Genomic DNA, 18223 nt, shown 5'->3' with positions numbered 1-18223 from the left:
AAGAAATGTTCTAATATTGACTTGATGATACCGGCATAATTCTGTAACTACACTAAAAAGCATTAAATGGGTGAATTGTATGGAATGTGAATTATACTTAATACCTCAATCAAGCAGTCATATAAAAAAATTAGCAAAAAATTTAACCAGATACTTCACAGAACATATACAAATGGCCAGGAAGTACATGAAAATAAACATTAAACATCATTACCATCAGGGAAAGGTAAATTAAAACCACAATGAGATATCATTACTCATTAATTACAATGGTTAAAGTTTAAAAGACTGACAATACCAACTGTTAACAAGAACACAGAGCAACGAACTTTCCTACATTGCTTGTGGGAAGGTATACCTACTTTGGAAGACAGTGGCAGTTTCTTATAAAGTTAAACACATACTTACATATTCCAGTAATTCCACATCAAGGCCTTCACTCAAGAGAAGTGAAAACAGATAACCGCATGAAAACTTGTACATATTTATAAAAGATTTATAAAAGCCAAAAACTTGAAACCCCTCAAATGTTCATCAAACATATGAATGGATAAACAAATTGTAGTCAGTCCATGCAACAGAATACTACTTAGCAATAAAAAAAACCAAACTACTGATCTCCCAGCATGGACAAATCACAAAAACATGCTAAGTGAGCAAAGACAGGGACAGAAGAATACATGCTGTATGATTCCATTTATACGAAATTCTAGAAAGGGAAATTCCACAATGACAAAAAGTACATAGGGGCTGCATGAAGTCAGGAAACTAGGCGGTGAGGATTAACTGCAATGGGACAAAGGGACACTTTTAGAATTAAGAAATTCTTCCGTATCTAAATTGTTATTACCAGAACTCAGTGTATACTGAAAAATTCTAAATATTTAAAATTTTACAGTGGGTAAATTATAGCTCAATAATGTTGATTTTAAAAACATACATGTATATATGACACACATATATGTTTGAGCTAGCATTCTGTTTCCAGGAACTGAGCTATGGAAATACGCATGCGTACTCAGATGCTCAATGGACTATCATTCTCACTGGATACTACAGTTGCTTTTTAAAAATAAGATGCACTGGGGCGCCTGGGTGGCTCAGTGGGTTAAGCCTCTGCCTTCAGCTCAGGTCATGATCTCAGGGTCCTGGGATCGAGTCCCGCATTAGCGGGGAGCCTGCTTCCTCCTCTCTCTCTCTCTGCCTGCCTCTCTGCCTACTTGTGATCTCTCTCTCTGTGTCAAATAAATAAAGTCTTAAAAAGAAAAATAAAAACAAAAATAAAATGGACTTACATATACTAAGGTGGAAAAAAATCTCCAAGACACAACGTTAAGTAAAGGAAGCATGTTAAGGAATACCTATCACATGTACCCATCCGTTAAAAAATATGCAAAGCAAGCATCATGACCACACAGCACGTGTTTACCTTTGGGGAAGGCTGAAGGAGAACTTCAGAATTTACTCTGTATTATTGGACTCTTTTACAAAGTGAAAGTAGTCCTGAACTGCTTGGGTGGCTTTTAAAGACTGAAAATGAAACAAGAAGTTTGGTGTTTTGTTTTTTTTTTTTTTTAAGAGTCACCAAATTTGAAAAGTAAGCTTTCTTCAGTCAAAGCCCAGGCCAACAATAAGAAGAAAACAAAGGTTTAGTGAAAATACAGACACATATGTACCCACAAGAAGTGCTACTTTTGATAAAAGAGGGACCATGGAGAGAAACCCCCAACTTAAGTTCTTGTTCCCCAAGAGCACACAGAGACATATCCTGAGGGAGGGCCTTCTGGGTTTCTGAGGCATTTCTAAGTCTACAGCAACCCTTTACAAGGGACACTCATATTTGTTCCCACTATATTGGGCATCTGCGCTGGTCTGTGACCGCATGCTAAGCTGATCAAGGGTCAACACTTGACACTTTCTGCATGGACCAGTTATATTCCCAAAAACTCACCTATATATAGTCTTATTTCCAGAAATTCAATTGTTACCATCCTCAGCTCCCCCAGAAATGCCACCCCAGCTCACAGTTAAGAAGGCCCTAACCCTCTCTGGATGGGGGAAAAGACCTTGAAGGGTGGCCTTAGAGCAGAACTCTTGAAACGAGAAGCAGCTGTCCCGCCTGCAAGTGGATGAAGGGGCTTCCTCCGACCTACCTTGAAAGCTACAACTTTTCCGGATATGGTACAAGCAGATCTGATCGCTCTCCTCTTGGTTAGCAGTGTTTGGGGACACAGAACCTGAGCTATCTCTTCTTTCTACAAAGAAACACCACAAGACGTATCAGCATCCATCAGAGCTTCTGATATGATGGAGTCAGAGTAATTCAAGATACAAAGGAGAGAAAAGAAAATTCATTCATTTCTCTGCAGAAGACAAAAGTGGGTGAGGCAATCTCACAAAATCCTCTGATGATCAGGATGAACTTACCCTTAGATATGTAAATGGACCCTCTGGCTTTTTAGAGAGGAGCCAGGGAGCCTGAGGCCACAAGGCTGCTTGCCAAATCCAGGACACCACGGAGGGGCCCTTTTTTCTCATCTCTGGCTGCGCTCCTAACCTTGAAACCTCCCGAAGTAACTTCACGTCAATTGTAGGAATTTTAATATAAAACAGGCTCGGAGGGGATTTCAAAGTTTACCTTTACTAGTAGTGCTCTAATGAGACTTTACCACTGGTCCCCCACCACCATATAAGTACATAAAATTCATTCGCAAACCTTCAGTATTCAGTATCACCTGTTATTTTGTTATTCATTTTCCCTTTCCTTTATATAGGCCCCTCAAGACACCCACAGGGTGGGCCTAAAAACCTACACCTCTGCGGTGTTTAAGGACACCACCTTTGCTCTCCAAGGGCAGAGAGCCTTCCCTCCCTTCCTAAGGCCAAAATTGAACGGACGCTCGTAAAGATCTATTTAAAACAAAACCTATCTACATCTAGCTTCCCACTACTGAAAGAAATTAACCCAAAATAACTGAAGAAAATGCAAAGAAAAAAAAACACATATAGCAAGGACAATTTTTAAATATAAAAAATCAGGTAAGATCATAGTGTTAAGTTTGTTTGCTGGTAGTCCTAGCACTCACCTGATATTTTAGCAGTGGTCTATTAAAAATCTTAGATAACAGGGTACCTGGGTGGCTCAGTGGGTTGAGCCGCTGCCTTCAACTCGGGTCATGGTCCCAGGGTCCTAGGATCAATTCCCACATGGGGATCTCTGCTCAGCAGGGAGCCTGCTTCTCCCACGCCCCACCCTCTCTGCCTACTTGTGATCTCTGTCAAATAAATAAAATCTTAAAAAAAAAAAATCCTAGATAACCCCTACTAAAGGTCTATTAAAATCCCACAGACAACACATGGTTTGATTATGCATTCTGGTGGGGAGTAAGGGAAGTACTGTGTCCTAGTGTCCAAAGGATAACCAGGGCTCAGGCCAGTGCCTGGCAAGCACACAAATTTGTTAACTGAGAGAATGGATAACCAAAACGGCCAGCCAACAGCTGATACTGTGAAATCCAAAGGACCCCAATGTGTCATAACCTCTCTAATGGACTACATTATTTATTTCCCACATAATAAGTGAAGAAATGCTTATTCAATAAGCCATCTCTGCTCAAAATTTCCCCATTTGCCTGTCACTAAACCTGATGTTCTTTAAGAAAAAAAATAATGTTCTTTATGTTTCTTGATGTTCTTTAAGAAAAAAAAAAAGTATTCTAGCACACTTGGTCATTCAACAAATGCCTAAGTGCCCACTGTGGGCCAGGCACTGTCTAGGTACTGGAAAGGAGCAATGAACAAAGCAAATTTATGGGGACTAAATAATTCCCTTTATTCATGTCAAAAAGAAAGCTGAAATTAAAATGGGCTTTGTTCCTCTGCCTTTGGCTCAGGTCATGATCCCAGCGTCATGGGATCGAGCCCCACAGCAGGCTCTCTGCTCAGCTGGGAGCCTGCTTCCTTTCCTCTCTCTCTGCCTGCCTCTCTGCCTACTTGTGATCTCTGTCAAATAAATAAAATCTTAAAAAAAAAAAAAGATAAAATAAAATGGGCTTTGTTCACTGCAGATTAGACCTGTTAGGAATTCATTCACCTTCGACATGAACTGGTATTTATCTAGAATATCTTGCTTATTTGTGGCTATGATTTCAAGTCATCTTCAAAACACCCACTAGCTGGGAAGGAATCACCAACGGCACTTTACTAAAAGCTGCAGAAACTTGCCTGAGGTCACACATTCCATTAATGTGGAATCTAAGGGCCCTAGTCCAAAGCCTTACCAGAAGTCCCCTGTGGGCCCAGGGTAGGAGGATGCCCTCCGCTGGTGGTGGAGCTCCGATTCTTGATGTCGTGAGCATTTCTGTAAATGGAAGGCAGCCTGCTCACCAGATCTGAGCTCATGCCCAACCTCTCCAGTTTTTCCAGATTCTCAGCATTAGAGATATCATGTGATCTCTTACAGCTAGTGCCAAACTTGCATTCACCCTGTAAAAAATACTGGCAGATATGGAGTTTGATACACTGCTTTTGAAAGGAACAAGAGCCGTAGGGTCCATCTCCTTTGTTATAATGAAGGCAGATCTGTTGACAGAAAAGGAAAAAAACACCAGCTTAGGAAGACCGCACAGGACACTACCCCCACTCCTGACCAGTGCATGGTCACAAGAGGTTCCTCTAGAGACCTAGCCAAAGCTGTGATTCCATCATCCTCACAAGCCGCAGAGCTATGAGAACATTCCCCACTCTAGACGGATGGCTGGTAATGGATGCCCTTGAATAAAATGAGAACTGGGTGGACAGCAGATTGTGCAGAATAAGCTCTTCCACTGGGAAAATCCAAAGAACTTCCAACTGATCAGAGCTGCTTCCTTCTCAGGAGACATTTAAGTGTAACTCATATAGCAGCGAGCTAACAACTTATATTCCATTTACAACCTTCCCCCATTGACTCACCAACACTCCCTAAGCCAGGCCTCATCGCACCATCTTCTTTTTCTGAAATTCAGGGTCAAAGAGGCTCTGAGTGTTTAAAACATCTTGGAGACGGCCAAATACAGCCCTTTCCTTTCTCAAGAGCTAACGGAAACTCAGAGAAGTTCACTGGCTTGCCCTAGGTCACACAGCTATCTACATTTGGTATGTACAATGTATATTGAATTGGGTTGTTGGTAAAGCTGGGACTTGAAATTGAATCAATTGCACCTTCTCTACATTCCAAATTCCTGAAGATGAGAACCAGGCCAAAGACTACCAACGGTCTACCCAGGCAATTCACAGGCATTACACTGAACAAGAGAGAGAAATGCAGCAGAGGGCTGTAGAACCTAGACTTAGATCAGTAGGGACTCCACTCTGGGGATGGAAGCCCCAAGGGAAAAGGCCAGAAAGAGCTATGCCCTAACCTTGATTTTGCCACTTACAAGATGCCTGACCTTAGGCAGGCCACTCACCAGCTCTGAGTTTCAGCTTTTTAATCCCTAAAATGGGAATACTGCCACCTATAACACTGGGCTAGCACGAGGATTAAATGGGAAACACACAAAGTGGCTAATACAAATGTCTTTGAACATAGCAGGTGCTCGATTCATGGCGGCAGTCCCCGACTGCTCATCTGATAAGGGAACCAGACTGTGAGCAGAAGGCCTGGCAGGAAAGCTGCACTGGGTCCAAATTTATGGTCACAGCTCCCAGTTGCTGGCACTGCGTTCTGAAGCAACCTGCATACCCAAGTACACAGGAGGCTCCACACTCCGACTGGTCACCTTCTGATTCATTTTTCATACTATTGACAAAACGATCTCTCCAAAACATTAATGCCCACTCTCCGAACATAGGCCCCCTCACCGCAACTCCTTCCCATGATACTGAAGGCTGCATGGATGAGTCTCTACTCACCCATCTCTCCTTCTCCCCTCTCCCACCCTAAATCCACGTTGTGCTGACCTACATACGGCCCCCAACCATGCCAGTTCCATCCTTTCTGTGCCCCCTTCTTCCCAGACCTTCATCCTTCATGCAACCTTCAGCATTCAGAGCACACATCATCTACCCCAGGATGCCTCCCCAGGTGCCTAAACTGGGCCCCAGAGACCAGAGTGCTGACTTCCACTGCAGCATCTAGAATAGCGCCTTGCAATCCATGCTGACTTATCTGTCTCACCCAGGAAATGGGCCTCCTGGAAGGGCAGAACAGGGTTTTTTCTCTCCTTAGCACCAGTGCCTAACTCATAGTGGAAAGTCAATAAAGGTTAGCTGAATTAAATCAATACTAATTTTCAAAAGGCAAAAGAAAAAAGTTAATACCTATTATGTGCTAATCATCACCAAGCCATGTAGCACCTTTCTCAAATGGGTGGTTTTAATTAAATAATATGGCAGCATTTTCATTAAAACAGGTCAACCTAATCTGCATAGCCTTACCCCACAAACCTGTGCCAGCCACAGGACACCACTCGAACATGCTGCACTGCGCAATCACCTCAGCTAAGCTGCAGCCCTCGGGAGCCGCCACCTTATTCACACAGAGTCCGTGCTCCCATGGGCTGCTCCCAGGCAACAACGAGCTACTGTAGTTCCGAACTTCCCTTTGGCTAGTCAGAAGCTCTCTTGGAACTGTGCTACAGTGAGGGTCTCTTCCTACCCCGGCCTTTTCCTTTACCCAATCCTGCCACATCACTGCCCAAAGGCTCCCCACCCTCTTCTGTTCTGTCTCCACTAAATCTCTTGCACTTCGAATCCCATCTTGGTGTCTGCTTCTCAGAGGACCCAAATTAGTACATAGTCATTGCAGCAAGGTTTGCATGACATCTGAAGTGCATTATGAGACTTTACATCAACTAAAGTTCAAAATTCCCTGTGTGTGACTGACTTAGTAGAGACAGTATCATTTCCTCACAGACCTCCTGGATCTGGCAATAACACATGGTTCCAAGTCCTGCTAGATGGGGAGGAGCTTGTTGGAGTCTCTCATCCCCTCATCCCCATGTAAGGAACATCAATGCGGCAGCCACCGGCCAAACAGACTTTCCCAACCTCAAAGAAACCCTGCAAAGGTGGTGCCAGCACAAATGCAATAGAAGGAAAGGAGTCTTCTAGACAGGGCAAGGTTGGCCCAAGGTCAGAGGTATAAAAATCAGCAGAGCCAGGAATTTAATCCAGGTCTCCTCCAAGCAGATCCCTGTGGTCACTATGGGGTCTCTTCTGCTGTAGTATTTCCTATCTTCCAACCTTCTGGCTTCTCCCCCATCACTTACACACATAGACATCCCCTCCTGGGAACTCACCTCTGGCAAAAGCCAGGGGTCATTCTGAAACAAAAGCTGGCAGAGCTCACTGTAGCTGAGGTGGTCAACACCGTGAGTTCTCAGCACACTCAGGTTGTGATCTGTCGTCAAGCTGTGACTGTTTCTACAGTTCTTCCTGCAAAGAAGCAGAGCTGGTGTCACAGTTCAGCTGAGCCTCCCCAAAATTCTTATGTTGAAGTTCTAACCCCCCAGTGACCGTATTTGGAGATAGTTTATAAAGAGGTAATCAATGAGGCGCCTGATGGCTCATTTGCTTAAGTGTCTGCCTTCAGTTCAGGTCATGATCTCGGTGTCCTGGGGTCGAGCCCCAAGTCAGGTTCCCTGCTCCGTGGGGAGTCTGCTTCTCCCTTTTCCTCTGCCCTTCCCCACTGCTTGTACTCTCTCAAATAAATAAAATCACTTTAACAATTTAAAAAATAAAGAGGTAATTAAGCTAAAAAGAGGTTGCTGGGGAGGAGGGCCTAATCCAATCTGACCGAAGTCTTTCTAAGAAGACAAAATGAAGACACAGACGCACAAATGTGAGGACAGAAGAAGACACCATCTGCAAGCCAAGGAGTGAGGCCTCAGAAAGAAATCAATCCTGCCTTGATCTTAGATCTCCAGCCTTGAGAATTGGGAGAAGTTTCTGTTTAAGCCCCCAGTCTGTGGTACCTTGCTATGGCTGCCCAAACTCATACAACTCATAAAATCAGTCTTTAAGATAATTTTTCAGGAATAGTTCTTGATATTGTTTAACAGCACCAAAGAAAAACCAGCATGTTTATACAATGAAAAACCACAGTGCTTGTTTACAAAGGAAGAGGTAGCACCTTGTGAGTTCTAGGGACCAGGATAGCACCTCCTACCAGTGTCTGGTAAGAAAGACAGGGCCATTCCCCAAAGAAGAGTCACAGCATGCCAGTCAGTGGGCACTTAGCAGACACTTAAACAATGGCTGAATAAATAAGTGTGGACACCTATGGTTAAAGGTATGTGTACACCCACTCATGCCTTGAGGCCCAGCCCTTTTCTCTGCTCCCCTCCTCCATTCTTAACATTCACAGCCCTTGTTGAACATTCATTGCAAGCCAGGCACTGGCACCACACCCCGATGATCCAGAGTCTTCAAATGATCATCCAGGTCACCAGGACCTAGAATAGTCAGGCAAATATCATTAGCTTTACTCAAGCACTGCCCAACCTCTAATGTCATGTTAATAAACACACATTAATTAATAAGTTAATTGGCATTAATAAGTTAATATGTTTTTCAAAAGAAAGCCAAACTCCTGATAGACTCCCCCATCTCAGTTAAAGACAACTTCCCTCTTCCACTGCGCACACCAACAACCGTGGAGTCGTGTGGACTCTTCCCCTTTCCTACTCTAGTGAAAGTGACAGAAAACAGAAAGGATTCTAAAATGGCAGGGCACATGCAAGGTCAGCCGTGCTCAGAAGATATCAGTGCAGACAGAAGGGGCACCTCCTGAGCCTGAGAGAAGTGGAGAAGCAATCAAGGGACACTGCCTGGAAGGTGTCAAGCCTGGGCCAAATATCTGGGTTGCAGAACCAACCAAGGGGAGAAAATTAAAACATTCTAGGCAAACTTGATGCCACCAAGATGATGAAGATGATGATGATGACGACAGCTGCCAAAACTTGCTGAGCATCTATCACAAGCCAGGGATTACCTGAAGGTTTTATAAGTCATTCAGTCCCCAACAAGCCCATGAGATGGGTGATATTATCCTAACTTTGCAGATGAGGGAACTGAGGCTCGGGTATAAAGTCACTTGCCCAAGATCATGGAACTAGTAAGAAGCAGAGCGAGGGCTGAAACAAGGTAGTCTTGTCTTGGGGCTGTGCTCTTAAGCAACATGCTCACTGCCCCTAAGCACAGGATGGAAGTCAGGGACCTGGGACCCTCCCCAGCTGTCATCAATGATCAAAAACAAAAGCCATGATCTGTTTCTGAAAAAGCTGATCCTGTGGTTCAGGAAGACAAAGCACAGTAATAGGGAAAGCATCAAAAGGGCCAACCACCCCCACTCTCCCTTATGTGACCCTAAAGTGGTCAGGGAAAGTCTAAGAAACCGTCCTGTGTGAACCACAAGGAAAATGGAACCAAGAAGACTGAGAAAGAAGGCTCAGAATCATCTACACCAGTAGATATCAGACTTCCAGATTTCCAGGACAAATACAATCCGACCCCAAATTTTGGGAACTAGCTGGAGAACAGGGCTGCTGTCTTTATTTTACCAAATACAGACATTAACAAGATCCACCAGTTAGAAATCATTCAATCCATCTAGCCACCATTTATCATGTCCACCTTCTTCTCCAGCTGCTGCTCCTCATTCTCCCCTGAGGTGACACTTCTCTGCCAGTTCTTGAGGGCCCAGTCTCCCTGAGGTCCCACCCTCAGCCTCCACCTCAGCTCTGACTTGCTCCTAGGGCAGCAGCGTCGGCACACACCAACCAATTAACTCCCAAACCTGCACTTGGGACCCTGCCCGGGCTCCCAGGCTTCAGACTTGGCTGTCCCTGGGCACACTTCTCCTGCTCTCTCAGCCAATAAGAAAGAAAAGGAAGAATCAGCCTTCAGTCGATAAGAACAATAATAATTAAAAAAACAAACAAACAAAAAAAAAAAACGAGTCATCTCTCAATCAACAGTAAGAAAACAGCCACCACCTCTCTCCCATCCTGTCACCACAGTCACACCAACTTCCCCTCTCTCAAATCTCTCACATACACATCCCTCCCGCTTAAGGCCTTAGCTAGGCCCTGGAATATTCTAATCTAGCTATTTCTCAGCAGCTGCTTTGGGGGGGGGCGCATATTCCACTCCCACACCCCCTGCATCTAGGCATGGGGGTGGATGGTCAGGAGACATCTTGTGGTCCAGGGGATGTGGGAAGGTGACTATCACGTCCAGACCCACCAACTCTCCACTGTCTGTCTTGTCCACCTGCTCCTGCAACCAGATACCCAGAGTGGCCAGAAGGAGACTCCCGGAGGCGGAGTCTAGGTCCGCCAGCCGGGGTCCCTGAATGACTGCATGGATCATGCCCCTACCTCATGCTGACCAGTGGACCTGATGTGAGCAAGAAATAACATCTACCGTGTCAAGTCAGGGGGAAAAAAAAGAAAAAAGGAGGGAAGAGAGGGAAGGAAGAATGGAAGGAAAAGAGAGAAAAAGGAAGGAAGGGAGGGAGGAGAGGGGGGAAAAAAGGAAAGAAAAAAGGAGCCAATTCTTCTACACAAGCGGACTAGCTTCCGGACAGGAGCACGCATTTTCTTCCAAATGCGACAGAAGCCACCGCCACCCTGTAAGCAAGTGAACAAGAGCTGAGACGGGTTTTCGACTCCTTCGGCCGCTGGGCGGAGAGCCCCGGGCTGCGTGGCCCTCAAAGCTCGCTCTGGAGAGCGGGGCCTCGTGGAGCTCCAGAAGCCAGACGCGGCCGCTTTCCTTCGGGAGAGCCCCCAGCCCCGTCGCCCCCCGGGGTGTGCCACTGGGCACCGCGCTCCAAGTCACTCTCTGAGGCTGCAGGAGCCTCGGCGCCACCGTCCAGCCCGAGTCCCTCACAGGGCGCCCGGTATTCAGGAGGTGCTCAATAAACGTTCGCTGACGAGAATTAAGGCGGGGAGGCCGGGGAACGGCCACCTACGGCGTCCCCACACTTTAACGGGGCCCCAAGCGGGCTGGGAGGGCAGGGCCCCCTGGTCCCGGGCCCGCCGTCGGGCTCCCGGAGCGGCGCTTACCCGGCCCTCGTGAACTTGCAGGCCCCGTAGACCAAGAACTTGCAGAGGTGCAGCTGCGCGCACAGCCCCACGCAGCCCGGCTTGGGGCTCGGGTGCGCGCGGCACAGGCGCAGCGCCGAGACGGCCAGCACGACGCGCTTGGTGGCCAGCACGCCGCCCGCGCCCGCCCGCGTCGCCACCGCGAAGCGGCCGCGCTCCTGCAGCAGGCGGTCCAGCGCGTCGCCGCCGACGCCCTCCCGAAAGCGGCGCCGCAGCTCCTCCAGCTCCAAGGCGCCCCCGGCCGCGCACAGCACCTGGGTCACCTCGCCGAGGGCGGCGGCCTGGGTCATGGCCGCGGCGGCGGGGGCGTGCTGCCCGTCGGAGAGCGCCTGGCGGGACCCCGGCGGCGGCGGCGGCGGCCGACGCGGGCTGGGAGGGCGGCTCCCGCGGGGTGCAGACGCCAGCTGGAAGCGAAAGCGAAAGCTCCCCGGGGCCCGGGAAAATGAAACCCGCGCCGCCTCACCACGCCCCCCGGCCCGCAGCTGAGGGGGCTCGGCGGCGCCTTCCGGCCTCAAGGTACCCAGCTGTGCGCGGCCGCCGGGCCCCGTGGCCGGCTCCTCCACTCCGTCGGCAGCCGGGGACCCGAAGAGTGGGTCTCCGGGGCTTGACAGACACGAGCAGGCACGTCCTTCGGGGCAGCGCCTCGCGGCTCTCGAAGCGTCTTCACCTAGTGGCCGGGGGCGGAGACGCCCGGGCCGTGCGCAGCTCCCGCCGAAGCCCCGGGCGTTCGGAAATCGCGCGTTCGCCAGACCCCGGGACCTCTCCTGCCCGCGCGCTGGCGGAGCCGGCCGGGGCTTCCCCCACATCTGGGACCGAGCCGGGCGGCCCCGACGGCTCCGGTCGACGCGAGGAGGGGGGTGCGGGGGCCACGGGCCGGGTCACCTCCCCCCACACACTCGCGCACGTGACGGCAGTCACTCCGAATTGCCCGCGGGACTTCAGGCTACTTTTTCTCTTCAGGGCTTTAAAGCTTAAAAGGGCCTGTCTCTCCTAGAAAGCATATCCGTTTCTCCTCAGAGAACGGAGTGACCAAGTGTTTAAGGAGCATTCGGAGCCTAGGCACACACTCGGGTTGTTGACAGAAATGTGAACTGTTTAGAGAGCCCTTTGGGAAAGGAGTCCGGGAATCGCTATGAAAATTTGTAAATGTGCATGACCTTTGACCCAGCGGTTTGTCTTCTGGGAATCTTCTAGAAGTAAAAGCAACATGGATGAGTTACGGAAGAAAATGTTTATGTGGGGGGAGGCATGGTGCTGGGAGCAACGTGGTTGGTCCTTTCCCGGACTGTCACACAGCTTTAACAAGCATGACCTAGAAGGACGTCCCTGACGTGTTAAGGGAAAAAAGAAAACGGTATAGAAACGTCTAAATCAGTAGCAAAAAGAGCATCTATTTGTGTGGGAAAGTGGCTATTTTTGAATGAGCAAGAAGAAGGCTGAGGAGGGACACGCACTGTGCCAAAATTTGCATTAACACTGGCTGTGAGGAGTATGCAGTAAGAGGTACTAGGAAGTGGAAAAAGGATGAGGGGCAGAAAGAAAATTTAGGTTATGATGTTAAAATTCTATATGTTACTATAAAAACGTAAAAATCTGTTAAGTATAGTAACCTACAAATGAATTAGGGAATGGGATGAGGGGCAATTTTCTCTTGGCTTTTGATTGTGGATTTTTAAAAGTTGTGTAAAAAATTTTTCTTAAGATTTTATTTATTTCGGACATTGAGGAGAAGGATGGGGGGGAGGGGCAGGGGGAGAGGGAGAAGCAGGCTCCCCTGCGGAGCAGGGAGGCTGACAACGACAAAACAACAACAGGGGTTTCAATTCCAGGATCCCAGAATCATGACCTGAGGTGAAGGCAGCTACTTAGCTGACTGAGCAACCCAGGTGCCCCATAAAATTGTATAAAAGTTTTTTCTCAAAAATTTAATTTTTAATTTAAATTTTTAAGGTTTTGATATTGTTTTGCAGTATAGTATTTCTTAAGAAAGGAAGGTTGACATCAGTGGAAAATGGAGTAAGGACCTCAGAAAGTTTGCGCACCAGTGGCAGTGTGGCGGCAGTGAAAAACTGGCAAAATGGTTGGAGTCTGTGTTTTCAGATATCTGGAAATTAAGTCTTGCAGCAATTCATTTACCATTGAGTCAAGAAAAACAGCTGAATCTAAGTGAAAACATCAAGCTTTGTAGCATTTTAACTTACCCTGGTCCTATCTCCTCCATCTCCCTGGCAACCTTGAAAACTAACCACCCATGCTCCTGGTACCAGTACCAGAGAGGGCAGAACAGGGCCGTAGCTTTTTCAAAAATGCATCTTGTGACTTGTCTACTGGTTCCCTGGAAGGCCCTCCTGAAAAGGCTTGTATTTGTTTGTCCTCACGGGAACTAGCCCAGTCCCAATGGCTTCTCCCCAGGGGTGGTTCAGTGTTTTAACATCACAGAATGGGGGACTGACACAATGGATAACAGTTGAGGCAAACAATAGACTAACCAAAAGCTTAAAGGAAGAGCTGGAAGTCCGCTGGGGCTTTGAAAAGCTCCAACATATTTCTAGGAATCTAGAAGTTTGCATGCACACCTCACTAAGTGCTTCTCCCAGCAGTCACAATAAATGTTCTTGCCCACATTTTCCCCACTCTCTCTGCCTCCTGGCCTGTGTTACTGCTTCCCTGTGCGGCCCTGCAAAGTGTGCTGGCCTGCTGTTACTAGGGAAAACATCTTCCTTCATAATGGACATTTCCATGCGTACACGTCTTACCACACCTGATTAAAACAAATCCCTTTTAAAACCCAGGTCATGAAGGGTTTTAAGACAGAAAAAGAATTACAGGATTCTTATTAGACATCCAAGAGGAAATGCCCAGCCTGCGCTTGAACCTGTGAGTCTGGCACTCGTAGAAGAGGTCAGAAGTAGGGCTGTGAACACAGGGATGGTTAAACCCACAGGACTAATAAGATCACCCACGAAGAGTATAAACCGAGAAGAGAATTGCAAGGATCTGCCCCTCTGATGAAGAAGACTGATAAAGCTGAGAAGGTTGAGAGGGAGCGGCCACTGAGGTAGGAGGAAAACTAGAATTAGGGAATCATGAAAGTCAAATATTTAAATATTTCACGAAAGAACGATCAACTACATTGAGTGCCATCAAGACTGAGTGAAAGAGGGTAGAGAAATGTGTTACTTATTGCTGTGCAACAAACCACCCCAAAACTTGGTGGCTGAAAATGAGGGTTCATTTTTCATGGTTCTGTGAGTTGACTGAGCTCAGTTGGGTAGTTCTGCCTTACACAGCATAACTAGTCATTCCTGGGGCTGCATCCAGCTGGGAGCTCAGCTGGGGCTAGAACATCCAAGATAGCCCTCATCCCCCAGGGTCTCTGTGGCTGCTTGTCACTTGGTAGTCTGTCCTGAGCTTCACAGTATGGTGGGTGGCAGAATGGTAAGAACAAAGACTGGAGGGGGTTGAAGCATGAATGGGCAGTGAGAACATGGAAACAGCCAATGGAGATAGTATCTGCTAGAATTTTTACTGTAAAAGGAAACAGAGGAGGTGGTGGTTAACAACTGACCTTCCCAGAGGGAGGAGGGGGATGTGGGGTCCAAAAAGCTTTTTGTCCATATTCTGTTCTAAGACGAGGTAATCATAGCTAATGCATAGCTTCCTTCTGTATAACTTACCCAGTACGGAGATCGTTGATGTTATGTGAATCATTGGTTGGGGCTGGGAGAGGGCCAGGTTGAGGACAGCATCCTAGAAGAACCTGGCTTGGGCAACTGAAGTTTGGTGAGGCCATTCACCGAGAAGCCTGCTTTTGACTGAACGTGGGATTTGGGATCTGACACGTAAAGTGTAAGGTGTCCACCAGGTGGAGTTGATCTGGAGTTTAGGAACCAAGCCTGGAGCTTGTGTTGTGTTGGTCCTGTTCGAGACCAGGCTCCTCTCTCTGCCGAGGAATCTTTAGAGCGCAAAGTCTCTACTGGGTTCAGTGTACTTACATGTTAGTCCGTGGCCAAGCCAGTGGCGTCGCAATTGGTCTTCCAAGATGAGCCCGGCTGAGACCCGAAGCAACTCCCTTTCTGACCATCACACCGCCCAGAATAAAGCAGAGCCACAGCACCCGTGAAGCGTCCTGGTTCAAAGCTCTGAAAATACTGCTCTGTGGAATCAAGTAACTTTGGGCAAGCTCGTTTTCCTCTCCTTTTGAGAGAAAAAAATCCTTTCATAATTTGGTACCACCCAATTAGTTCTGTAGTTTTACATATTAACCATTACTTAAAACCACTGCTGTATTTTCAGAGCAAGGTACACCTGTATAAACTGATGTTTACAAAGCAATTACAATAAAATTTAAGTTTTAGGTTCTATGTGAGCTATATAATCTGTTTATCTCATTTAAGAAAAATCTATTCTGTCTTCTTTTTCTTACTGTAAAGAAACTTGAAACATCATTTTTATAATACCACATTGGTCAGTTTCCATGGTTCTATTTTATTTATTGAGAGAGTGAGCATGCCAGTGTACGAGCAGGGCAAGGGGCACAGGGAATGGGAGAGAGAATCTCAGGCAGACTCCATGTTGTGTACAGAGCCCGGCTTGGACTCAGTCTCACAACCCTAAGATCATGAACTGAGCCAAAATCAAGAGTCAGATGCTTAACCAACTGAGCCACCCAGGTGCCCCTCCAGAGTTCTTTTTTTTTTTTTTTAAGATTTTATTTATTTATTTGACAGAAAGAGAGAGATCACAAGTAGGCAGAGAGGCAGGCAGAGAGAGAGGGGGAAGCAGGCTCCCCGCTGAGCAGATAGCCCGAGGCGGGGCTCGATCCCAGGACCCTGAGACCATGACCTGAGCCAAAGGCAGCGGCTTAACCCACTGAGCCACCCAGGCGCCCCCACCTCCAGAGTTCTTACTAGTTGAAGCAGAATTCTACAGTTGTATAAAGTTCTTTTCTCATTGTTCCACATTTTTCTTTTATCCTACCTCCTCCACCCCCTCCCATCTAATCCCACTGCTAGAGAGAGAGGGAGAGAATCATGGTAATAAGGACTGTGTTTGTCTATGTGTTTATTCAGTGTAATTTTGGTGAGATTGGTGCTAAACTCTGGAAGGTGTCAAGGATAAAAGAACACGCTGAGGCTGGGAGTTCAGACAGATGAAACGGGGAAAAAGTACACACTGCAGAGTGAGAAGTACAGCAATAGAAGCAGAGACAAGGCAGAAAGCAGGAGAGGAGGGACAAAGAACTCCCTGGTGACCTGTTCTGTGTCTGTCCCCAGACCCGCTAGGTGGCCAGTACAGCACCCCAGGAACACAAGGGCCTGATTTCTGATGGGTGTGAATAGGTACGAGGGTGTAAGTAGTACTAATGTTCTTGGGGAGCTAACCCACACCCTGTAGCAGAACAAATTTGTCTTTCTATTACGAATTTGACAGGTTATTTGAATTAGGAAAAACAAAACAAAACATGAAACCTAAGTGTGTAGAAGTTCCCAGGCTCAATGATGCCCACATTCTCATTCCCCAGGCCACCAGCCACCACTAACTTGGTGGGCGTTATTCCAGACACAGATACTCTCAAGATCTTTAGGTAGGACAGCTTGTAGAGTGAAGGAATAGAAATACTATTTCTACAGTTGAGAATCTTTTGTTCCAGGTTTTGAGTTAAAAAAATGTATGGAATTTACATGTTACATTCTATTTTGGGGGCCTTCATTTTTCCTTCTCAACTCTGGCATAGAAGGGACAGTGACTTCACAACATTCCAGAATTAGCACTTTAAAAGTTGTAAGGGGGGGCACCTGGGTGGCTCAGTTGGTTGAGCAACTGCCTTCAGCTCAGGTCATGATCCCGGACTTCCAGGATCGAGTCCCGCATCGGGCTCCCAGCTCCTTGGGGAGTCTGCTTCTCCCTCTGACCTTCTCCTCTCTCATGCTCTCTCTCACTCATTCTCCCTCAAATAAATAAATAAATAATATCTTTTTAAAGTTGTAAAGGGTATTTCTGGGACCAAGGGAGGGAAGAGCCCAGGAAGGGGGAATGGAGAACCTGGAAGTGAATGAAGGTGAGGACACGGATGGGAAGGGGTTTTGGGAGGTGGGGGTAGGAGAGAAGCCAGGCTCCGGAAGGCAAGCAGCAGGTCTTTTCTTCCCCCTTCCTTACCAGGGCTGGCCTGCTTACAGAGCTGAGGGGCAGAAAACGGCAGGAGAGGCCTCTGCATGGAAAGGGCAATGGTGGCAGCAGGGAGGCAGCTGTGCTCCCTGACAGGGGCCATGTCCCTGCCTGTGCAAGCCGCACCCTGGGCACAGCTGGTCCTCGTACCCTTGGTATGTGGCTTTGGGAACTGCTGTTAGGTTCATGTATTTTCACAGTATTCCATGCCCCTTGTTTACAGCCTATCATCCACTAGAAGGTGAAATCCTAGGAGATAAACTGTCTTTCATGTGTGCCTGGCCTTGGGATAACTAGACTCGAAGTTGAATGACAGAAAACTTCTGAAGACAGTATGTTTCAATCCAAAATGAGTACCTACAAAGAAATGTTTAGAACCCAAACCATTCCTAAGGACCTTCTATTCCTTTTTAATAATTGAAAGTATATAAAGTAATTAGAGAAAGACAAATTTTAAAAAAATACCATAGCTTTTAGCTAGGCTTTTGATTAAAATCTCAATTTTACTTATTAGAGTGTGAACACAGACATATTTACGCTCTCCGGCCTCACGTTCATCCGTAGGATGAATGGACAATACAGCACCCACGTCGTTGGGTTGGCCTGAAGAAGGAATGAAATTCTGCCTTGTACGCAGGAAGTACTCACACGGACTAAAGATAATCGGGGCTTCTGTTCAAACCTCTGTAGAGCACCTGATTCTCGTCAATCTAAAATGAAGTGTGGGTAACACACCACGTCACACAGTGATGGGGTCTGTCTCAGTCCCACTGCTTGGTGCCAACTCAAAAATCAGGCTAGAAGTCTGAGGAGAGCGGGTCTTGATAACTAAGGCGGAGCATCCCACAGGTGTATCCAGTCAGTCTGTGGATTTTTACTATTTTTTAGTTCAGATTTAGGTCTCAATCAGCTGGGCCAAAAGGCAGGCCAGTTAAGGCCAAAGAGGAGGTGTAAACGTGCTTTGG

General features: G+C 47.1%; 1 protein-coding gene across 1 annotated transcript in view; it reads right to left on the bottom strand.

Moving 5' to 3' along the window:
• Positions 1-11418, bottom strand: part of LOC111151937 (poly(ADP-ribose) polymerase family member 12) — a 40637-nt gene extending 29219 nt beyond the window's left edge. Inside the window, exons 1-4 of the mRNA XM_022510164.1 lie at positions 11052-11418; positions 7284-7419; positions 4281-4581; positions 2154-2255 (exon numbers count right to left, since the gene is read on the bottom strand). Coding sequence (XP_022365872.1) covers positions 2154-2255; positions 4281-4581; positions 7284-7419; positions 11052-11380 — 868 coding nt within the window. The 5' untranslated portion in view covers positions 11381-11418. The remainder of the gene's footprint in view (positions 1-2153; positions 2256-4280; positions 4582-7283; positions 7420-11051) is intronic.
• Between the last annotated feature and the right edge of the window lie 6805 nt (positions 11419-18223).

The sequence above is a fragment of the Enhydra lutris genome, unplaced genomic scaffold, assembly GCF_002288905.1.
Source record: "Enhydra lutris kenyoni isolate GAN:26980312 unplaced genomic scaffold, ASM228890v2 scaffoldscaffold27, whole genome shotgun sequence".
In the NCBI taxonomy this organism is placed as follows: Eukaryota; Metazoa; Chordata; class Mammalia; order Carnivora; family Mustelidae; genus Enhydra; species Enhydra lutris.
The sequence above is the reverse complement of the archived record's forward strand: the minus strand, read 5'-3'. Positions and strand labels throughout refer to the sequence as shown.